General features: G+C 50.5%; 2 protein-coding genes across 2 annotated transcripts; both read right to left on the bottom strand.

Moving 5' to 3' along the window:
* Positions 1-209: 209 nt before the first annotated feature.
* Positions 210-2,013, bottom strand: GARIN4 (golgi associated RAB2 interactor family member 4; the record flags this gene model as incomplete). The annotated part of the gene is given in 2 exon segments (XM_082858334.1): positions 210-986; positions 988-2,013. Coding segments are annotated over 2 exon segments (1,803 nt in total).
* Positions 2,014-7,569: 5,556 nt separating this feature from the next.
* Positions 7,570-19,545, bottom strand: ATF3 (activating transcription factor 3). Its single transcript, XM_082833724.1, has 4 exons — positions 19,378-19,545; positions 13,224-13,467; positions 9,302-9,409; positions 7,570-8,093 (listed from the first exon to the last, which is right to left on the bottom strand). Exons 2-4 carry the CDS (start codon positions 13,461-13,463, stop codon positions 7,896-7,898), a joined length of 546 nt encoding a protein of 181 aa, XP_082689850.1. The 5' UTR covers positions 13,464-13,467; positions 19,378-19,545; the 3' UTR covers positions 7,570-7,895.
* Positions 19,546-23,635: the final 4,090 nt, after the last annotated feature.

Raw genomic sequence — 23,635 nt, 5'->3', positions numbered from 1 at the left:
ACTGGGTCTCAGACTGTGGCACAGCTGACATCACAGAATCCACTGTGAGGCTATGGCTGGGCTTCGGGACCTAGAAATTCAGACAAAACACTGCATGCATTCTCAGATTGTTTGTTTTTTTATTTAAATTGCAGTGAGGAAGCTGAAATGGGCTCTCCAGGGGTATTTCCCTGAGCCCTGGTCCCCTTTGCAGCTCCCAGCTCTAGGTCCTATTGATGGGCTTCAGCGGTCACTGGCTCCATGGTGTCAGATGTCACACCTCCAGTGATCTCCAGCCCCTGGCCACTCTCTGCTGTCTCTACGATGGCCTCCATTTGGGTCCCTTCCACTGGCTTCGCCAGGATGCTCACATATTTATTGTGTGAGGAGGCCACTGTCTTTGTAGTGAGACTGGCTCTGACGTTCCTGAAGAAAGAGCTGATCCTGCTGAGTCTCTCGGTGGTGGGACCTGAACTCGCTGTAGATAAGCTCCTGCCCGATTTGTGCGAGGTCCTGGACTCGTTGGTGATGGGAGCACGGCTGATGCCTTTGTGAGCAGTGCCCTGCTCGCTGCCCCCCGGGCTGCCGTGGTCTTTGTCCTTTTGGTCATCGCTAGTGGCTCTGCCGCCGCCTGAGCACAGGCCAGCTGCTTTCTGGATGGTCTTGTTCCCCGCTGCCTTGTGGTGGCTTTCCACTGAACTGCAGAGCGAGGGGCTCGTAAGAGCTCTGTCCTCTCCCCAGTGCTCCCTTCTCTCCCTTCTTCCCTTGCGGACCTGGGACACCCTCTGTGAGCTGCCATCCTGTTCACTCACTTTGCCTTCCTGTGGCAAGGTGGAGATGAGGGTCCCCTCGTCCTCCTCGTCGGCTCTTCCTTCAGCAGTCTTGCCGGTGGGTTCTGCTCCGACCACAGTCACGCCGGCCTCTGGGGAGAGGCTGGTGGACGTGCTGGAAGCATACCCTGAATAGCTCGCGGCACCTGCCAAGCATACCCTGAATTGTTCGCAGCACCGTTTTCCTGCTCCTCAGGGATGTTTTGGCAGTGCCCCCAGTGGCTATGTTGGTTTTGCTTCCTCCTGGACCGTTGCTGGCTGTGGCTGCTGTGGCCATGCTCTGCTCTTCAGGGGCAGGAGACTTGATCACTGCCACGCTCAAAGCACCCGCTGCGGTGCCTCCTGCCACCCCCGCTGTCTCCACCTTTGTCCTTGCCCGCGATGCTGACGCTTTGTCAAGCGCTGTAGGTTTTGCTTTTGCAGTGGCCACATCGGGCATGGTATCGGGCTTGTGGGAGTCCAGTTGGATCCCCTCCCCACCAGCAAAAGCTGCGGACGTGGCCCCGGCCAGCTCAGAGCACGTGTGGAGGCTGCAGATGCTCACGTGGTCCTGATCCCACTTTCCTTGGAAATCCTCCACTGCTGGGCTCCTGCCGTCGTCCTCCTCCTCGAACACAGGCATGCAGATCATGTCCCAGGCTGGAACGGCGTAGGTGCAGCTGAGACCCTCCACTGGTGGTCGCAGGAGGTAAATCAGCTCTTCCCAAGAGGTGAAGAGGTCTTCCTGCGCGTCCAGAGGGGCACACAGCTGCAGGTACCAGGAGCGGCCAGTGGCAAACTGCACGCGCAGCTGTTGTTTCTCACGATTGTGAGTGGAGATGCTCACGAGCGTCAAGGGAAGGAGCCTGGTGAGCTCTAAGGTCTTTGCAGCCTCGTGGCTCTTGCCCTTGGCGGCCTGGCTGTGCTCAGCGTGCTCTTCACAGCCGGTGGCCCATCGGGCCAGCAGCATGGTATCTGGGAGTGGGAGGACGGGGCTGCTGGATGTGATGCCCACGGTCACCGTGCAGACACAGTTGTGCACGTCAATCAGGTCTCCCCTCTTCGTGATCTGGATAAAGTCGCTCTCGAATACCGGTGCGTCCTTGAATATGTGGTATTCGCCCTTGCGCAGTTGCTGCTGCAGCTTCCCCGTGGTGGTGTTGAACAGGCCCACCCCGGTGCTGCTCTGGGCCGTGTGATACGGGAGCAGAGAGTCCCCACTCATGGCTGCCTTTGATCACGACAGGCAGCGCGGTTAAGGTGGGCCCCTGGCTCTCCCCTCCCTCGGCCTCACTGGCAGAAGAGCGAGCTGCGGTGCTCTTTCGTCAGACACAGGCAGCCCTATGGCAGGTCTTCCAAGCCCACCCCACAGGCCCCACCTTTGCCTCAGGGTCTCCCAGAGGCAGGGGCGTGGGTAGGGGCACAGATGATCACAGCGGGGACGCTGTAGGGCGCCTGGACTCCAGGCTGAATCTCTTCAAGTGTGTAGAGAGGTATGGTAGGCTCCCCCTCTGCCTCCCCTCACTTCTGCTTCTGGGTTTTTATCTCCCCAAGAGGCTGTGGTGAACTTCAGTCCTAGTGAGAGAAGTAACCACTTTCTCAGCCTAACCCCCTGGCACAGCCTGTTTATCCTCTGATGCCCTTTGTGACCTATCACTGTCGCATAGCCCTTTGCCTCATTGTGACCTATCGCTGTCACATAGCCCTTTGCCTCATCCCCCAGCTGCCCGCTCAGGGCAGGGCCCCCATCCTCTCCCAAAGGAGGGGGAGGACATGTCCTCCCGCGGAGGACAGGCCTATCCTGCCAGGGACTCAGGTGCATACCGAAATAAAAATGTCTTCAACTGGGAAAGTTTTGTGTGGGTCCTTTTTCTTTTCCTCCCCCAAATTCAGCTACTGGATGAAATCTATAGGAATGTAAGATGATGGGATAAATTTGAACCATTTAAGCTCATGGTTTAATTGTATCGAATAACGTAGAGTTGGCAGTTGCGATCCTTAGTCTGTCCTCTCATAAAATCTCAGTAAACGTTGACGACGGTGATTTTTAATAATCACATTAAAAATTGCTTCTCCTAGGCACCATGCTGCATGCTTCACATATGGTGGTAAGAATGCACTGAGTTTGGTACTGTTAACTACTGTTCCCAGTTTATAGGTGAAGAAATTGAGGTTGTATCTCCTGTTTAAATTCCCAGAGCTAATGGTAGCAGAGGCACTATTTGAATGTAGGTCTACCTGATTCTAAAGCCTTTGTTCTGAACCACTACAGTACTTAGCCTCACAAAGAAAGCTTGGCCCAGCCAAATGTTTTCAAACTGGACTGATTTAACTCCCTTTAAGAAGACCTATTTGGTGCATTATTAGAAGTTGCGTAATTAATTTTTTGTGTGTATATATGTTATGGAGAGAACCCAAGACAGCAGTTGGGCTGACGTGGGGATTAAATTATCCAGGGGAGCACTCAGATCCTCCCTTCCTTTATGCTTGTGCAACAGCCTGTGTGTGGAAACCTAGTTATTCTTATGACATGTCCTCCCCCAGTGAAATGGGGGGTGAGTAGCCTGAGATGTACGCTTTGATTCCAAGAGCCTGCCAGATGCTGTCCTGTAGTAACCTCCCTACCAGGCAGAAGTGGTTTGGAAGCCTTGACACCTGTGGGGAGCATGTACCATTAGACATCCCGCCTCATTGCCACTCCCACAGAGCTAGTCCCAGAACAAGTGATTTCTGAATTGTGACTTGAAAGTTCTGAGAAAGGCCCTTGCTGCCAACTCTCTTATCTCCAGTTTGATGTTATGCTTGAAATCCCACCATAGAGATTCATTCCTTGAGGATAAAGGCCATCTTTCTGTTAAAATACACACACCTGTCCCTCAACAGATGACTGGATAAGCAAAATGTGGTCCCTCCATACAGTGGAATATTGTTCGGCCATAAAAAGGAATGAAGTACTGATATATGTCACAATATGGGTGAACTTTGAAAACATTATACTCAGTGAAAGAGGCCACATATTGTATGATTCTATGTATAGGAAATAGCCAGAAGAGGCAAATCCATAGAGACAGAGATTAGTGGTTGCCTAGGGCTGGAGGGAGCAGAGAATGGGGAGTACAGGATTTCCTTTTGTGGTGATGAAAAATTTTGGAACTACATAGTGGTGATGGTTACACAGTATTGTGAATGCACTGAATACCACTGAATTGTACACTCTAAAATTACAGTGGTGAATTTTATCACAAGCATACACACACACACACACACACACACACACACTCCTGCTCAGAACCTTTATAGTTAAAAAACATAGCTTCCAGCTTTAGAGAGGTCACCTATGTGACCTTGGACATTCTACCTAGCTCTCCCCTTCATCTATTAATTGGGGATAATAAAAGTTGCCGGTGAGGATTAAATGAGATAATGCATGTAAAGTATTGAGCATATTGTCTCACTCAATAAATGTCAGCTATTATTGGCATTAGTTTCAACTGGCCCTTTAAGCTTCAGTGTGAATTCCTTCCTGACAGCAGTTTTCGGTAAGACAAATAGAGAAGCTTCTGGGGTTAGAGCCTCCATGAGAACTCAGAAGGATCCTCATTGGACAAACCCGGCCTCCTCTGAGGTTTTTTCTCAGGCAAATCCATGAAAACACTTTACTCCACGGAGAAACTGCTTGAACACAACCAAAGAGTATGGGATGCAGAAGAGAAGAAAAGCTTGGTATGGGTTTGGGTTTCAGGGTTTCTTTAAAGCCCGTGGGAGAAATTCAGATAAAGATTGAAAATAGCATTTTAGCTCCTGGCAGAAAGTGGAAGTTTCAACTCCAGAACTCCTGTCCTGGGCCAGAACCCTTTACAGCTCTTTATTCTGAAGTAGGTGTCAGGCCAGATCTCAGGGAAAGGCCAGGGGACAGGATGAGGGCGGGAGACAGGAGGGAGGGTGGGTTGTCCATGCCCTGCCACTGTGACATCACAACCCCAGCAGGTGGTGGCCCAAGGAAAAGACCTTGTCAAACCAGGTGTCTGACTCTGGCAGAGATCCCATCCAAGTTTATTTCAGAGCCCTGGTTTCCCTCTCTGTCGAACGTGAAAGTAGATGAACGAAGCAAATTGATGGTAAATACTTATTAATCCTTTCTTTTTAAAGTATGGAAACATAAACTTGGTTACAGAAAAGAAAACTATTTTTAATGCATTTGTTAAGAGAACTTACAGTTCCACTGATGATTTACATGCGTTTCTCAGATCAGTGTTTCTTGCCATCGCCACTTCCCCCTTCCTTCCTCTCTAATTCGTTGTTGTCCATGGCAGCTTTAAAACTGTCTTAAGTTTCATAACGGCTGATTGGTGGCTCATCCAGAATGTAAGTGCAAGGAAATTCATCCCCCTCCACCAAGACAAGGAAGATAGATTATCTCCTGAAAGAAGTGGTAAATGGTACTTCCCCCAGATGCTCTGTGCAGGTTAGGAACTGCCCCTGATATGTAGTTAAAGCAGCAAAATTAGGATGCCTGTGTCACAGGTGATAGTTTAAAGGAACTATACATGAGTTCAAAGGAGCAGGCATGCTTCATGTGCATGAACATTCAAGGAAGCGATGATGTCTCTGAAAAATGGCATTGGTGGCAGAGTAGCCAGTTTTTATTCCCAGCCTGTGAGTGTTACATATGTGCACAGGGAAAGAGCAAGGGACCCTGGTTCTGTTCCAGACCTAAGGAATCATGCTCTGGAGATTCCAGAAAATTAGGTGGACTGTTTTCTTTGAATTATCATACCTATCCTGTCTAACGTAATACTCTCTCTTCCTCCCCATCCTCACTGCCATTCTTTTCCAAATTTGAAATACCTGTTTGCAACAATGAGACATAAACTTGGATCTTATAAGAGATGTAATTCAAGTGAACACGAGGAGTTCTGTGACAGATTGTAAGGTTCAAGTTGAGCAACAGGTGTACATTTTAGGCTTTTGTGTATTCAGAGAAACTGGTAGTTGAGGTATTCAGATTTTATATCAAAATTCTATCTTTTGGGCTTCCCTGGTGGCGCAGTGGTTGAGAGTCCGCCTGCTGATGCAGGGGACGCGGGTTCGTGCCTTGGTCCGGGAATATCCCACATGCCGCAGAGCGGCTGGGCCCGTGAGTCATGGCCGCTGAGCCTGCACATCCGGAGCCTGTGCTCCACAACGGGAGAGGCCACAGCAGGGAGAGGCCCGCGTACCGCAAAAAAAAAAATTCTATCTTTTTAAAATAAATTTATTTTATTTTATTTTTGGCTGTGTTGGGTCTTTGTTGCTCTGCACAGGCTTTCTCTAGTTGCGGCGAGCGGGGGCTACTCTTCATTGTGGTGCACAGGCTTCTCATTGCAGTGGCTTCTCTTGTTGCGGAGCACGGGCTCTAGGCACACAGGCTTCAGTACTTGTGGCACGCGGGCTCAGTAGTTGTGGCACACGGGCTTAGTTGCTCCATGGCATGTGGGATCTTCCCGGACCAGGGCTTGAACCCGTGTCCCCTGCGTTGGCAGGCGGATTCCTAACCACTGCGCCACCAGGGAAGCCCCCAAAATTCTATCTTAATACCAAACAATCTAAAGGGTATGCTTGCTGTTGTGTCCTAGGGTTTGTCAATGAGAAATTGAGCATCAGAAACCACAGACTGAGGAACAGGATTGAAAGTCAAAAATCCCACCTAGTGGCACCCCAGAGAACAAAGAACAACACCTGCAGAATATTTAAAGCTCAAGACCACCCCCTACACCACCATCTCCAAAGGAGAGGGGAGGGGAATGGTTAGATCTCAACAAACAACCAATTTAAAAGAACACAAACCAGCACAACACTTAAGTTCACCATGTCTTGGTTCCAATATTTATTCTATTGACAGGTTAGGAATACTAGGATAAATAAGTAATACCTTCTTTTACAGAAAATTGTAATGATACTACTGAGTAGGATTAAACACTCTGAGGATTTCACAGAAACGTCAGAATTTAAACAGACAGTAGCCAGAGTCCTCATGGCCAGTGTGAGTGACTGTCTCACAGCTATAAATGCTCTGGGCCCGATTTCTACAAACATCTGCATGACAGAAACAATGCCATTAACATCTAATAATGCTAAAGCCTAGGCATCACCTGGCTTCAAATGCATCTCCACTGATTGTGGTTTTCAACCACAAGAAAAGGAAAATGGAATATTCTTTGGCTCTTCCGGCCTAGAAAAAATTCCTGACCTAAGTCACTGAGCAGAGAATCCTAACCCTTCGGAAGCTGGACTCTGTTTCTGCTTTCTTCCTGTGACATTATAACTGAGTTTGCAACAGAGGACGTGCGTTAATGCTTGGGTGCCAAGGGGAAGAGGCCTTTTCTGTTGGCACAAAACTGCACTCAGTCCAGGCTGGCACAATTCTGTTCTCCCGGGGCTGACAACCTCTTCTGGCCACCTGAATACTTTGCAAGACACTGCACGTGCTGATATGATAGACAAACCCCCCCCCCCCCCCAAATTCTCAGAAACCAGATCTGAGGAAAGTCATGAGAAAGTCACAGTGGTGTTGTGTGGCGCAAACGTCAGAAGAGCACAACGCCTAGTTTTGAAACGAACGCCTTGCACACGGTAATTCCTGTACAGAACAGCATATTTGCTAGAAAGCACAACCCTAGCCATCGCACAGCTTCACAAAATGCCATTCTCACTCCACGTCCCCTACAAGTGACAGTGGCAGCGGCAGCAGAGGAGGTGGCCCCACCCCACCCACCCAGGGTACAGATGATGCTTCTGCATGAATCCTAATGGTGGGAGGCCTGGTTTTTGCAGAATCCAGATGAAAGGCAGGCAGGACCCTAACCAGGGGCCATCTGGAGAATCCAAGGAAGGCCAAGATGTTAAGGCCTAAATTCTGGAGTTGAGGAAAAAGATGCCCTTGTTGCCCTGGTCCAAAGTCCACTCTGGGGTAGAGTGGAAAGTCACCGAGGGCCCTCCCACCGTGATGGTTCTTTGCTGCTGGGATTCAAGAGGTGCACAGGAAGTCAGATCTCCAATGGCTTCAGGGTTTTGGATGTAAAAGGAGGATTCGATGAGGACTCCGCAGTTGCCCCATACCACGGCTGCTTAGCTCTGCAATGTTCCCTCTTTTATCTGTTGGATAAAAAGGTTTCTCTCATCTTCTGGAGTCCTCCCGTTCTGAGCCCGGACAATGCATGTGGGCCGGTGCAGGTTGAGCATGTATATCAAATGCTGCTTCTCATTCTTGAGCTCCTCAATTTGGGCCTTCAGTTCGGCATTCACACTCTCCAGCTTCTCTGACTCCTGGGGGACAAGCAGCAGAGGGATTAGGAAGGGAAGCCACGGGCCAATGAGGAACGGGGTGGCCTGCTGGTGGCCCCTGGGTGGCAAGGGGTAACAGCTGGGACACGTCGGGGCTCATCAAGCTGGAAATGGCCGCTGGCTCCCTGCTACAGTGCCCCACAAAGCCGGGACAGCAGCATTAGGTTTGGGAGAATCCAGAGCCTGGAGAAGCCTTTGAACTTGGAGGCTCCTTCAGAGATGCCTTGAGTTTCCACTCAAGGTTGAGGCAGGTTGTGACCCTAATAGTAACGAAACAGCAATAGAAGCAATGGCAAAGAGATCTCCTTTACACAAGTACAACAGCCCATGGGCAGGTCTTCTGGACCCGAAAGGGCCTTGGGGACTGGAAGGCAATCCAGACTCATGGTGCTTAGTCTTCTGTGGGTCACTGATTTCACTGAGAAGCTCATCTCCCCAGAAAGAATGTACATAGCGATAAACAAAATGTCTTAATTTTCACTGACCCCCTGAAGCAACTGACAGAACCCTTGGGGACCTGTGGAACCTGGGTGAAGACTCTGCCCTGGCCTGTCTACACTTGGGAGAGGGGACACAGCCACTGGAAAGACTGCATCACGGCCTGCTCCAGCTGCCCGCAGATGCCGTTGCCACTGGCGCTTCTCCCTTCTGGAAGGGGAGCCGGCTGAATGCAGCTGGGAGCACAGACTATTGGATGCACCAAAGAGAAGGGCTGCAGAGTTAAGAACGAGAGAGAAAAGCAAAGAAAGTGTAACCTCTGCCTGTAGATTAAGGAAATAGCTTGTTTGAAGAGATTAATTAAAGGCTTTTCACAGTGAGCCAGATGAGAGGTGGCAGCTTTCTTTCCTGAGGAAAATGGGCAACTGAAGCCTCTTTCACTGGACTGACGTATCCCGTACCCAGAGGCTTCTGGACGTGTATGGACCGGCCGAGGGGGAATATGAGCACCAGATGATCTTGTGGTTTTTAATTCACACACCTGCTTCTTACACACCCAGAGTCACATTCATTGTGCTAACAGCTTTGCTACTTCGTCGTTCTGCAACTGGCATTTCTGCTACCAGCTCCAATGCCCTTCCTGGGAAAGCACTTCTGGGCGGGGGCTTTCAAACTCCCCTTCCTCACGTGACGTGAGGTTGGCGGGGGACAGGCGTGAGCAAGAGGAAGGAGCAAGGCACACAGGCACTCACTTTCTGCAGGCACTCTGTCTTCTCCTTCTTCTTGTTTCGGCACTTGGCAGCTGCAATCTTATTTCTTTCCCGTCGCCTCTTTTTCCTTTCATCTTCTTCAGGGGCTACCTGTAAAATTCAAGAGGCACAAGCTTAATGGGAGGCTAGAAATTCAATCCACCTCAAATACACTGCCTTTTATTTCCAGCTAAAACTGACAAACCAGGGCAGCCCTAAAGAATTTGGGAGAAGTAAAGCCCTAGACTTTTGCATGTAACCTCTACACACACACACACACACACACTCAAGAATAATGAAAAATCAAAGAACAGTTAAAATTATATTGGCAATATTAGTAAATTAAATTTATTTTGCTTTTAAAAAACATTTGGATTTTAAAATAGGAGTTTGATATTCAAATTGATAACTGTTGGTTATCAACTAGAGCAAGAAACAGATTTTGTTCAGTAAATATGTCCTTTCCCCTAGAACCAGGAATGACCTCAGGAATATCACCTTGCCACCCATTCCCCCTGCCTCTTCTTCGATTCATCTCTATCTTCACCTGGAACATCATCATAGCACCTCCTTCCTAAATTCAGGAGAAGCCCGTGCAGCTCCTGGAGAAGAGGAGCCCAAGCCTATTCCCCAACCAAAGTGGCGTTATCAGCCCATGGCTTGGTGCCACCTGTGGGTGGAGAACTAGAACCATCCATTGATTCATCCAAGTTGATATTGATCTCTTCCTCTCTGCCCCACCCTGAGCCAGCCCTGCGATCCTCAGAGAACAAAACCCTGTCCTGCTTTACCATCTGGTCCTCTGTGAAGTTCACTCTGATCCTGACTTCGCCTCTGGACTGATGGGGAGCGAGCAAAGTCTGGCTGCTGGACTTGGCTCAGAGACCAGAGTCCAGCGGGAGTGAAGCACGCAGAGTGGGTGATGGTTTAGGCCACTAATGTCAGAACTTTGTCATGTCACTTGTCACTGCTCCAGACAGGAGGAAAGGCCATAGGAGCCTCACTGCAAATCAAAGAGATCCTGGGACGCCACGATCACCTCACCTCTCACTTTGGATTAGATGACACTGACTTAAGGTTGGGCTGAGATGGAGGCTTTACAACATAGGGAAACAAAGCCCAAGGGGGAAATACGATGAGAGACATTTCTACCTTTTATGTCTTGGATCCTAGAACCACATAGGCGGACATTGGGTTTAGACTAAACTACCTTTGAATCTCAGCTTCACTGCCTGTTAGCTGTGAGACCTTGTGCAAGTTACTATGCTCTTTTGAGCCTCAGTTTCCTCATTTGTAAAATGGGATCAATAATCTTACCTACCCAATAGGGTTGTGATGAGGGTCAAATTAGTTAACCTATGTAAAGCCCTCTGCACAGGGTTTAGGTGCTATGGAAGCTTTGGTTATTATCATCATTAACCTCATCATCAATGTCTTCATTAAGAATTCAGCAAGTCTAGAATTTCCTTTGCAACTAACTCTACAGATACTTTTGGACGGGGTGGTGGGGGGGAGGATTCAAAGTATTCTCATAAAAGGAAGTACTTGAAAGTAGAGCAAATCTCAGAGTCACAAAGTGTCAGACATGGAAAAGCCTTTCTAAAGGCCATTTAGATCAATCCCCTCACTTTATTGATGTGCAAATGAGGCACAGAGTGGCCAAAAGTAATGTGCCAAGGGAGGCCCAGGAATCACCAGCTCATGGTCAGCAGACCAGTAGGCTACAACACTGGATGTAAAACCCAGGCCTGTGGCTCCCGGTCCTGTGTCCTCTCTTGGCCACAGCTGCCTCATTCCACTGTGCTGCATTCCCAGAGGTGCCTGGGATCTGGGGAGGAGGCTCACGCTGCCCAGATAACAGGATGCCCGTGGGTTTCACAGGCTCAGTGCCTTAAGTTGAGAATTACAGCCACCAAGGAGACCAGAACACTCAACTAGGTCATTTGGTACATTCTCTTCCCAGTAGAAAAATCTACTTGTTAACCTGACCTAAGATCAGAAGGTCACTTGATGAACAAAAAAATCACAATACATGAGTTGGATGACTTTAAGACTGCTTCCATGAAGCTGGCTGCCTGCTTCTTGCTCTGGAGAACCCTCCAAATATCCCTCCAAAATGTTTTCCTTCCTTCCATGGCACCCCACTACTTCCACTGCATCCTGTAATTTCAAGATTTAATTAGAAAAAAATGTTTAAATTTTTTCCTTGAGTGTCCCATGTTCCCACCCTGCACTTTCCAGTATTGGACGGGGCACCAGTGACTTGCCCTGAGGTTAACTGGGGGTACAGCCAATGTCCCTAATGCTGCCTTAAGGATATAGCATCATATAGTAGTCCTGCCTACCATTCACTGAATGCTAACACTCAGCCAGGCCCTCTGCTAGACCCTTAACAAATGCCATCTCATTTAACCCTTAGATCAGTTCTATACAGGAGTCATTATTTACCTGCCCCCCCTTTCATAGAATCATAAAGGTTCCTAACCAACTTCCTTTAAAACTCAGTTCTTTTCTGGCCAGGTCCACTACCTCTTGCCTAAAGGCAGTGACCATGCCAGTTAAGTGAGCTTGAAACACTCCCATCTTTCATCCATGAGGGGGAGGCCGACAAAACAGCTGAGACCTCAGCTCTGAAGTTCTCGAACCACCACAGCATTGCCAGCAAGCACCTCCCAGACTTCTCACCATGCCTGTTACTCCAGGTGTCTTATAAAAGGCTGCCGAGTGGAGAACAGCACAAGCGTCAGAGACAGAAGTGAACTTGGAGCAGAACCTGTACCGAGGCTGTGAGCATGGCCTACTGGTCCTTGCTCCACAGCCTGGCCACCTGGGTTCTCGTAGTGATGAAAACAATCACCACACTCTCTGCTTCTTCAGAACAACTGGACACCGAAGGTGATCTCATACAGACAGATTCATGGCTTTCAATACCATCCATACGCTGATGGCTTCCAACTCTGTATCTCTGGCCCTGACTCTCCTCTCAGCTCCAGACCCACGTATCCAACTGCCTCCTTCACACCTCCACTGGGGCATTGAACAGGATGGATGCCTGCTCTTGTCCCACCCAATGTCCTGCAGTCCCAACCTCAGCAGCAAATAGGCTCTCCATCTTTAATGCTGGTCAGGCCAGAAATTTTGGAGTCACCATTGACTCCTGTTTGGAGTCATACCCGATGTATGACTCCGGGAAATCAGCTGTACCATCAAGACAGCTCCAGAAGCTGACAACTTCTCGGCACCTCACGGCCCTCGTCCCGATGCAGACCCTCTCGTGTCGGTACCCTGCTTCTGCCCTCGCTCGTACTGCCCATTCTCGACTCGACAGCTAGGGTAATCATTTAGGAATATCAGGTTAGACCATGTTGCTCCTCTGCTCAGAAACCCTCCCAGGGGCTCGCCACCTCACTCTGAGTACACGGCGTGTCTTTACAATAGCCTACAACACCCAACGTGATCTGGCCTCCACCCGTGAGCTCAGCGCCTGCCTCACTCCCCACCCCACACGTGACCCCAGCCACTTGGCCCTCCTTGCCCTCAGCACGCCCCTCCCTCAGTGCCCTTATTCTTGATCTTTTGCCAGATACCCATATGGCCCTTATCCGCTCCTCCTTCGAGTCTCTGCTCAAAGGCGATTCTATCAGTGAAGCCTCCCCTGAACTCCTGGTTTAAAACAGCAACCCCACTCCTACCCCACTCCCCTGTCCCCCTTTGCTGCTTTATTTTTCTCCTTTGCCTGTCTGTCTTTTATGGATTTACTTACCTTGTGTGTTGTCTGTCTCCTCCCAGTGGAAGGTAAGCTCCCTGTGAGGGCAGTGATTTTGTTTTATTCATGGCCGAAGCCCCCTGCCTAGAGCATGCCTGGCGCATGGTAGGTGTGTAATAAGTAAGTGCAGGAAGAAAGGGCACCCCTGGGAGAACCTACCTCGGCTTTGGTGACTGACATCTCGAGGGGTCTGCTGCTGACGGTGACTGACTCCAGCGCCGAGGACATCCGGTGGCAGAGGTGCTTGCTCTGGATGGCGAACCTCAGCTCTTCCTTGACAAAGGGTGTCAGGTTAGCAAAATCCTCAAACACCAGTGACCCAGGAGGGGACAGGCAGGGGACGATGGCAGAGGCACTGACTTCCGAGGCAGAGACCTGGCCTGGGTGTTGAAGCATCATTTTGCTGAAAGACACATCAAAACCCAAACTACTTCAGGGATTTGGGGGCATGGCATCAAGGACCCCCCCGCACCTGCGACCTCCAATACCTGAGCCCCACCCCCAGAAGAAGGTCCCATTAGCCCTCGGCCTTCTGCTTTGTTTTCATTTCACACCATCCTCATCTTGAGTAAAACAGGTTCTTAAAATACACAGCTCAGTGATGTGGATAAAATGCCTAGTTGAAGTTTATAAGGGGTGGCATTTCAGGCTATTCTGAATTCACAAGAGCTATTAGTATTGGCTGGTGTGCATATATGCAAATGTAGCCTCAAACAGTCCTGAAAGAGGAAGAGCGTTAAAAAAAAAAAATCAGTGAGACTATTATGTAACCCCATTTGCAGTCTCCTTTTCAAAAAAAAAGAAAGAAAAACTTGGAAGGTATCTGAAATCAAGTTAAATCTATCAGTGAGTGGAAGTAAAAGCAAGGAGTGGGGGGCCTTTGAATTTAGCAAATATCTCTCTGAAGCTTCCCCCTTGGGAAGTTGGATCCAAGTCATTGAGAATAAGGACAGTAACCGTAGCAGGTGCATTTCTTCGTCCCAGTTTGGCTGGGGTGTGGGAATTCAGGTCACAAGGGACTAGAGTAGCCCTTTCTTAAGGTAAAGGTTGGTGAAGCAAAAGACCTCAGAGTAAAGGAAAGTGAGGAGCTCAGAATTTGGACCTCTTTTGGGGAGTGTTGTTCAGCCCTGTGATGTTTGGAAGGGCTTGGGCTGGGCTCAGAGGGGGCCTGGGACTGGCTCTGGCACTAAGGAGTGGTGTGACCCGAGCTCTCTGAGTCTCAGCCTTTATGTGACAAATGTCTGGGAACTCCTACAGCACCGGGATGGAGTCTCCACTGTTGCTCTTTCCAGAGCCTGACCCAGCCCCTGGCACCGGCTTCTCCCAATGCCTGCTGACTGCTGGAGACTATCCGACTGAATACATGAAATGAGGAAGGGGCGGTTAAATCAAATGGCCTCTGAGGTCCCATCTACCCCCTATCCTTCTACAGCCCAGGGAAGACAAAGGGACAAAAAAAAAGCAAGCAAGAAAGGGCAGAAATAGTAATGGTTCCATGGCCCCAGTTTGGAATAGCCCTCCATAAATCTCTTCCTGCTGTATACTCCCTCCAGCAGTGGCCATCCCCCCTCATCCCTGCTTTCAGTTCTCCAGGGGCGATGAATGTGGGGATTCTCAGGGCAGGCGGTCCCCTTGGAGCATCCCTCTCAACCTGGGGACCTGAGGTCATTAGCTAAATCCAGACAGAAAAGAAGCCCTTTGGCAAGTCGCTAACATTTCACAAGTGCCTCCTTCATTCCAGAAACCTTATGTGCCTTATGTCACTTAATCTTCATGAGAACCCAGTTAGGTCCTAGTCCCATTTTATGGATGAAGTAACTAAAATTTAGACAAGCTAAATAATTTGCCCAAAGTCATAGAGTTAGTATGAGGCAGCGTCAGGATTTGGAATTAAGTTTGACTCCAGAACTCATGCCCTTAATTTACAGAACATAGAATATTATTCTAAATTGTAAAAGCAAACAAAAAGCCAGAGCAAACTTTTCTGGAGGGTTGGGAGTAGGCATGGGGATGGGTGAGGGTCCTGGAACTGAAGTGATGGAAGGGAGACTAAGCAAAGAGCCATGGGGAAAATGTGAATTCTGTATTGAATTCCTGAGCTTTCTCTGCCTGGGTGCACACTCAGACTGCTGCCTGCATTTAGGAATTCCCAGTCTGGGGTCAGAACATCAAGATTTGAGGCTCACTTCCTTATGCGTCATCATCTTACCTCCCAGAGCCTTCTCTCTCCTCTGTAAAAGAAGTCTAAAAACAATCACCCTATTTTCCCAGAGTTGTGCAAGGCATTGAAGAAATAATACCTGAATATGCCCTGGAAAATATAATGCAACTAGGAAATATGTTATTATTGGGCCTCCCAGAGATCTGTCCAGCCCAGGGCTGGCTCTCCCAACAGATGCTCTGTGGGGTCCAGGTGGGTGGGTGGTTGGTCACTGTCTTTGATCTCAGACGCTTCTGAATACAACACCCTGTACATCCCCTCTACATCCCCCTTAAGATCCAAGATACACTGATGGTGGCAAGAATTCCAGGCCAATGAACACCACCATTGTTGACTATTCAGAGAAACCCAGGAAACGTATGTGATTCTCTTCCCAAAGCCCTATGTCATGAGTCAGAACTGATATTCTTCTATCAGTTGAATCCTGTAATCTTAGGATGCGGGGAGGAGACTTTTCCGATAAACTCTGAGAAACCAGCTCTCCAAAGCCAGAGGCTTAAGATTCTCCCATGCAGTTGTGTTTTCCCTCCCTTTCCAACGTTATTAAAAACGCAGTAGTTCAGGGATGGATTTCAGAGCTACCACTGGGCTGGCCTTTGTCTGAAGGACGGCATGGCTCCCTTCTGCACAGGCAGTTTGAATTCCACCACAGTTGAGCGTAGATCCATTTCACCTCCCAAGTTTATTAATGAGCTTTCAGGGCTTGGGGTCTGCTGTGTGGGGTTTTTTTCCCCCCTTCTTAGTGTAAAGTCAGCAGTCCTGATGAAAGAAACTGAAGAATGCCAGTGGTATGGAATGTTTTTATGAAAAGCATTGGGTGGGCTTACTTGAGGATGGAAACAGGTTGTAAAAATGTTTAAAAGCCTTTCAGAAAGTAAAGCAGTTGTAACTGTAACGATTTGGGTTTTTCCTGCACTCAGCTAAAGTTCAGTTTCTTGAGATACTTTCCAGTTATTTGTTGCCTCATTCTCTTAAAATGTGATCAGCCTAGACTCAGGCTGTGCCCCTACAAGAAAAATGAAGTTAAACCTTCAGTTTTTAAGAAAGTTGAGACCCTTGAACATCCCCCTTTGAAGAAAAAATTTTAGAGGATTTTCTGAGCTGACTTTCTGTACTGACCTTAAAATTGTCTAGACTTATTACAAAGAACCTGCATTTTGCTTCTCATTATCTCTAATCAGAAATCGTGTCATACAATCGGTAGTTTCATCATTTCCAAGAAAGTGAAACTTCACTCATATATTTCTTTAACTGGAAATTCAGCTCCCAGATTTTATTTCCTAGTAGCTGCTACTACCTTGAATTTTCACTTTTAATTTTCATCTCTTTCCACTAAGCACTGCTCATAAAACATCTTATAGTAGGTAGCCAGTTCTTTCACTAACTTCCTGTCTTGGTCTTTCTCCTGGCCCACTGGAAGTAGGTATATAGACACTGCAGTTGTAGGTGTAAGGCTAGACATCAGGACAGACAGAGATGACGCTTGCAGGCCTATCACTACCACTCACACGCTGAGCACCCGCTGGCATGCATTCTGGACCTCAGTCACCTCATATGTAAAATGAGACCAATACCGCCTGCCCCAGTTCCCTCCCAGGGCTGTCAGGAAGATCATATGAGATATGTGAAGGTGGATTTACACACATCCTGGGTAGCCATTATTACTGTGATTCCACTTTCCCCATTTCAGGGGGGACTCATAATGTTGCTGTCAATGAAGTTGAGCCCCACTAATCATGAATTAACTGGAACCCTCAAGAAATTCAGGTCAGTCACAGACAGCTTCTTTTGCACCTTGACCTCTGGGCTCTTGGTGCACCAGATCAATTCCACCCCACTATTTGCTGGCCCCAGCTTGTCCCCACTGGTCTTAAGTACTTGAGAAATGACCAGGTCTCACACATGAAACCGTTTCCGGTTCCTGTCGTGTCCTGGCTATGTACTTCCTCTTCCCCAGGCTGAGTAACACTTGGAACCACTGACCCTGTCCCATGCCCAGCCCATTTGAAAAGGGAAGAAATCATGAGCTCTATCCAATGGGATAGAACACCCAATATTAGAGTCGTCCAGGCCAAATCTTCATTTTGTAATTGAGTAAAATGGGGTCCAGGAAGGTAAAGTGACTTGCCCAAGGCCATAAAGCTGGCGAGTGGCCCAGCCCAGGCCAAGCTGTTGACCATCCACCTGCTGCTCATTTTGCTTCATCACCAACAGAGATTCAACACCGCGAGGATCAACCAACAAGGCAAATGGAGAACAGAGCCATTGGCCAGGTAGATGAAGGGTCAATAGTCCTAGGAACCTGTACCCACCACAGAGGAGGCTTTGATAGGACTAAGACAGGGAAGGGAAGAAAGGGGACAATGGGGAGAAAAGACCAAGAGGGGGAGAGAGAATGGTGGGGTTAAAATAGGAAGGATCTGGAGGCTCCAACAGCTGCCACAGGTGCTGGGTACTGTATATTAGTCACACTGTGTGCCTCGGATGCTGCCTGTGGTGTTACCTCTGAAACCACCCAGACAATAATAACACTAAAACCCACCCCCACCCCAGTCTTCATCCAGGATATCCTCAAAGCAGTAGCATTATTCTACAACAAATGCTACATGCAAAACAGGGGGACAGTTATACCAATTTCTCCTTCATTTAAAGTTAAGAGACAGAGGCCCCAAACATGTGACCGTCACCCACACTGAAACAAGTGCATTAAGAGAGCACCCAGATTTTCTAGCACCCAATTTTTTTTTTTCTGCCTCCATCAAGGGATTAGCAGCTCCTTTATTTGTAAGAAAGCATGTGCGATTTGGAAATGAAATTAGGGAAAAGAAAATAGAAGGAAAGGAAGTGATTCGATCAGATGAAAAGAGGGTGGGGGGGGAGCAGAGAAGGAGAACCATTCCAGTGGAAAGAACGTGGGGAAGGGAAGAGATGCCCCACAAAAGAAGTCCCTTTTCCCCCACTGCCTCGGAGGCCGGCCAGTGACGTCCAAGCCCCTTCATTCAAGTCACTCAAGTCCCCTCATCCGTCCCTTGTCTTTCAATTACACCCCCCTAGAATCTGAAAACCTTCGTCCAGACAGGACCGTAACGGTTGTCCAGTCCAACCACCACCTCGTGCCCGCAAACAGGCAGAGGGGCCAGGAGTGTCTATATGCCCACATTTCCCAGCTGGGGATATTGAGCGAGGCCCAGGACATCAAGTGCAGTGTAAGCTCTCAGGGTCCTGCCCCCTAGACCACAGAGCCAGTCTCTCAATTACCTGAACTGGCTTCGCACTGTCGCTTCCCCCCACGGTGGGTCTCCCCGATGGAAAGCAGAGAAATCCGCGAAACGCCAGAGGAAGAGCCAGAGCTTGAGTCACAGGTACTAGAGAAAAGCGTGTGAGAAACTTGGGACAGGAAGTCTCCGGCCCAGACACTGGGCATCTGTGCCGGGAGCCTCTCCGCCTTCTGCCCTGGGGCAGCCACATGAGCGCGCGCCACCTCTGTAAACTTACCCAACTAACTTTCGCTCCGGGCTACCGGCGCTGTCCTGCCTCCCGGTGCTCCGGGGCGGGCAGGGCGACCCCCAGCGGCCGCGCGCGCGACCCCGGCTCGCCCGCTCCTTCCCCATTCATTCCGTTCCGCCTCTGGGGCAGCCCTTCCGCGAGCATCGGCCTCCGCGCCTCTCGGGAAGGCTGGGCTCGCAAGTGGCAGTGCCCGCGCACCGAGCAAGGGATGGAGCCGGTCGGCGAGCCCGATAGGCTCGGACACCCTGAGCACCCACCACCCGTCGACCGCTCCCAGGGGGTAAGTAAACGCAAGGGCGGAGAGGAGCTGTGCTCCGACGCCAGTGGAGGAGCGGGAGCCCGACCTCTCGGTTGCCAGGAGCATTTCGCGCCCCAGGTCAAAAGAGAAAGTTCTTTGCAATAAAGTTTCTAAAGCGCCGAGAAGCAGTGGTGGCTGGGAGAAGTTCAGCCAGAGTTCTTTCGAAGCCAGAGGCGGGGGGCAAGTGTCGGGGGTGGGCGCAGGGGCCGGCGACTGGTTACTAGAGGGGCGCAAAGAGAATGAAAGCGAGCCACCCTTGCCGCGCTCACTCGGCTTCCAACGCTCACCTCCTGGCTCCACTCGGGGCGCCCAGGGTCCGGAGGGCGGGCGGGGTCGGGGTGGGGTCGGGCTGTTTGTGGGGCCGGCGGGCGAGCACAGAGGGCGCACAGCCGGCGCGCGGGCTGGCGGGTCCGCTGGAGCGGCGGCGCGGGGAGAGCGCTGTGCAGTGCGCGCCTCGCTGCGTGCGCCTGTGGCTGGGAGCGCGTTGCATCACCCCTTTTATAGCCCTCGGGCTGGCGGCGCGCCCTTCTCCGGGTTACCAGTCCCAGGCTGACGTAATGCTATTAATAGCTTCCCCCGAGAACCAGCCGAACTAGGCTGGGCGAAAGCCGGGGTGGGGTGGGGGCCGGAGAGGAGGGGCCAAAGAGGAGGAGGGGAAAAGAGGGACCGGTGATGCAAGCTCGGGGAGGAGCCGGCCGGGGAGCGTTCTCCCGGCCTCGCACGCCGGGACACACGCACCCGCCCGCCCTCTCTCTCCATATCAGGACCGGAGCCGCCCGGGCTGGCCGCCAGATGTGCGTACTCGCCGCTGCGTGTTCCAGGCATGAGCCAATGGTGCCCAAGCCAGCGGCATGACTCCACCGCGCTGGCATCTCTCCCTCCGCTAAGTTGCGGAGGGGGGAGTTTGGAGAGACGGGTCCTGGCCGCTGCCCAGACTAGGTGAGGCTGGAAGCGAGCAGCGACCTTTCTCTAAAATGCGTGGTCATTTTCTGGCGCTTCGTGAAAATACTCCCTTCGCAGTCAAAAGCCTCCTTCTCAAGTAGGGGACGGGATAGGAACAGAAGGATTATTCCCCAGTGTGGGAGAAGTGCTCAAAGGCACCCCTACGGTGAACCCACACCGTTACCCGCCGGGGGTGACCTCTGTGGCGGGGACCGTGAGAAGTCTGTGATTTAACTCAAGCGCGGAGAGCTCCGCGGGCTCTGTGCGCCCACGCCCGCAGCCCCGGCACACCCCACAGGGGCGCACACGCGGAACCGTCTCCCGGCAGGTTGGGAACCCGACTCTGAGGCCAGGCCTAGTGGTAGGACCCTATGGGGTTAGGATTTTTTTAACAACCCCAAAGCGTTTGAAATTGACAGCGAAACGAACAAGCCCGTGAAAAGATTAGCGACCTGGAAAAATCAGAGGCAACTCAGAGAGGGGCTAAGAGTAAGGCTGAAGCCTAGAGGCCAGGGAGAGGAGTAAAGAAAAGGTGCTTTAGTGTCCGCGGGCGGGACGGGGCGCGGGTCGCCTCGCTCTCTGGCAGTGTTGAGGGAAAACCCATCTTCGGCTTTCCTGTGTTTTTCTGCGCCCAGAGAGGATTGGGTTGGGACCGGACGGACTGGACTGGGGACGCACTAACTGCAGCGGAAATAAGGCCCCGCAGCAGAAATCCTTTTCGCCCTAAAGCCGGTGGCGGGAAGGGCGGGGTCTTGTGGCCCAGATTCTAGCCGAGCCTTCAGTGGAACTGGATTTGAACCTTAAAATCGATTTCCCAGTTCCGATTCCCCGACCTCAGCTGTCTAGGCTTCGATACCGGCAGAACCAGAGACCTTGTCAACTGCTCACGGACTAATATAGATGAACGCGAGTGTGGCCAGCCATGTTTCGTTACCGCCCGGGAGGGAGACCCGTGCGCGCCCGTGGGGTGTAGGGGCACCTGCTTCCAGCTGCCTTTAGGGAGGGAGACGGCCCAAGGCCATAGTTTGGTAATTTGGGGTAGGAACTAGAAGGCTCTCAGAGCCCAGATCTCTCCCGCAGCCCCGCCGCACCTGCAGCCCTCGGGTGTTAACAGTCGTGAAGGAGGGGGGCTGTCTGTCTCTGTCTCTGTCTCTGTCTCTGTCTCTCTCTGCCTTACACACACACACAGTCCCGCACCCTCGGGGAATCTGTCCCTCTCCCCAGCCTCTCCGATTGCCCAGCAGCCTGGCATAGATACCCTCAGAGTTACAGGTAAAACTGAGTCCCCCGCACCCAGGTTCCTCTCCCCCGAATCCGAGCCTCACCGGGACACCCCCCAAGCTTCGGGGCCCAGGACAACGCGGAGAGCCGCCTTGGAAGTCCCCCCGCCCCCGGGCCGTCCGGGAGCCCAGAGGTTCCACGCAGGATCCCGGGATGTTGCCCGGGACCTCACCGGGTTTCCAGCGAAGTCACACGGCCAGAGTGGGGCCGTTGTTTTTGCTTTACTTTTCACCCTGGTAACGGGCCTCCTGGCCTCACCCCACGCTCCTACACTCCGCCCTCCTAACCACGCACCTGCAGGTAAAGCCCGGGCTGGCAGGTAGACCCCGGGGCGTGTCGGCACAACCCCTAGAACACCGCGAGAGCAAAAGGAAAGGCGTTTGTAAATTCACATGAAAGTTATTTGAGGTTATCTACATATCTTTCCTATCTACTTGTCCGCTGCCCTCGAATAAATTGCACCATTATAAAGCGAAACAAGGAAATGGGGGAGAACACTTGAAAGCTACCCCCGCCCCCCCCCGGCTTTTTTTCCTTTGTGAAATGCCTACAGGAATCTTTAATCAGTTTACATTTTAAACTAGGATTCCATTAATACACCCAAGCCAGATTTGTGGAGGTTTTGGTCCTGTCGTTAAGGGGAAATTCGGCTTCGGGTGTAGGTAAACAAACAGCTAGACCAGCCTCCACAAAACAATGCACGAGAAGGGTAATTGAGACAGAGAAGTTCACAACCGCCGGTATTACCGTGGTGCCTCCCGTTCCTCTTATTAAATCTGCTTCATTCTAATAATTCTTGGTTTTGAATCCCCAAGTCACACCTGGATAGAAATGCTGTCAGCTGTTCGCAGAAGTCTGAGCCTCGCTCTCCCACTGAAACTCCAAAAGCGATAAGAATCTTGACAGAGAAGTCAGTCCACCCCCTTGTGAATGAGACTCCTATCCAAGGAAAACAAAAGCGGCCGCTGCCTGCCTCCCTGCCTCCAGCCCCCAGGAGAGCCGTGAAATCTGCCTAATCGAAGAGAGACTGGGAAAGGGCAGGGGAAGGGAGCCCCAAGGTGTGTGCCCCCGAGGCGTGATCAGTATGAGTTCTGTGCGTCCTCATTTTACCCTGACTTTGGACCCACCGTTGTCCAGCCTGTACACTCGGTATCATCTAGAGGAGGGGCAAGAAAAGCTTCCCAGACCAAACTGCTTCTCTACACAAAGGAAAAGAATGCCTCTCCCCTCCCTGAGAAGCAAGCCCTGGGTAGGGTTATTTCAGGGGTTAATCCTCAGTGAAAGAGGGTTAAGCAGAGACTTGAATATTGCTGAGGTTTTACGCTGGAGAACTGCCTGGGGAATCTACATTCAGACCAGCCCCAGTATGTTTTGCTGAGTGAGATAAGAATTGGAAACTTCATGTTGGGGCATGTGCAAAAGGAAGGGAAAAAAGTTAAAAGGGGAGGGGATGGAACTAGGCAGCTAAAAACAGCCCACTGTGGCAACCGAATCTCAACATCAAAACATTGCAGGGAGCCAAAAGAGGAAAAAAAAAAAAAGTTCAAGAGATATTTAAAGGTTTTAACAGTTTCTTAGTCCAGGGAACAGTCCCTTCCCACTCCTTCCCCCACCCCCATTATTCTTCATCAAACCTCAAGATTGTATTTGCTCACAGATCTCTAGAGAGGCAAGTGAAACACAAGTTAAAATCAGTCAGGGTACTAGCAGCTCTATCCTCCTGGCTCAACCCACTTCACCCCAGAAAAGGTGTGGGGTAGACTTTTTTCCTTCTTTCTTCTGCTTTCCAAAGCCCACACTTTCTATAAAGTGAATTTGAATGCGGGGATTACTAATTTAAGAGTCTGCTTCCTCAGGAAACACGGGGAAGCTCTGAAATGTGGAAGGTGGTGCTTTGATTCTGGATTCAGCACATAGTGGCTGTGTCATCTTGGATAAGTCATTTCACTCTCTGTGCCTAAGTTTCCTCAGCTGAATAATGGCCCTTGTAAGAGCATCTAACACATAAGGATTCACTGAGGATAAGGCACACAGCCAGTCCTCAGTAGTGGTATCATGAATCATGAATCAAAGGAGGCATGCTGGGGATACCCCTGAAATCTCTCCCAGAGCCCATTCTGTCCCCGTAGTCAGTGGCAAAGAGTTGTGGATGAAGCTGAGCTTCATTCAGGAATGACCATCTTCACGGTAGTGGGGTTAGGACTCCACAAAGAAAACAATGAAAGCAATCCCCATTTTCCTTCCACACAACTCTGGCACACATCTGGGGCTCTCCTCAGTGCAGGACGGACCAGTGCTAAGTGCCCCAGGCTAGGATCTGGG

Source organism: Leucopleurus acutus (assembly GCF_964270905.1).
Source record: "Leucopleurus acutus genome assembly, chromosome: 2".
NCBI lineage: Eukaryota > Metazoa > Chordata > Mammalia > Artiodactyla > Delphinidae > Leucopleurus > Leucopleurus acutus.
The sequence above is the reverse complement of the archived record's forward strand: the minus strand, read 5'-3'. Positions and strand labels throughout refer to the sequence as shown.

Coding starts and splice junctions, on each gene's coding strand:
- ATF3 (XM_082833724.1), bottom strand. CDS start 13,463: ATGATGCTTCAACACCCAGGCCAGGTCTCTGCCTCGGAAGTCAGTGCC. Junction 9,410..13,223: donor TGTCAGTCACCAAAGCCGAG/GTAGGTTCTCCC, acceptor TGAATTTTACAG/GTAGCCCCTGAAGAAGATGA. Junction 8,094..9,301: donor AGACAGAGTGCCTGCAGAAA/GTGAGTGCCTGT, acceptor CTTGTCCCCCAG/GAGTCAGAGAAGCTGGAGAG.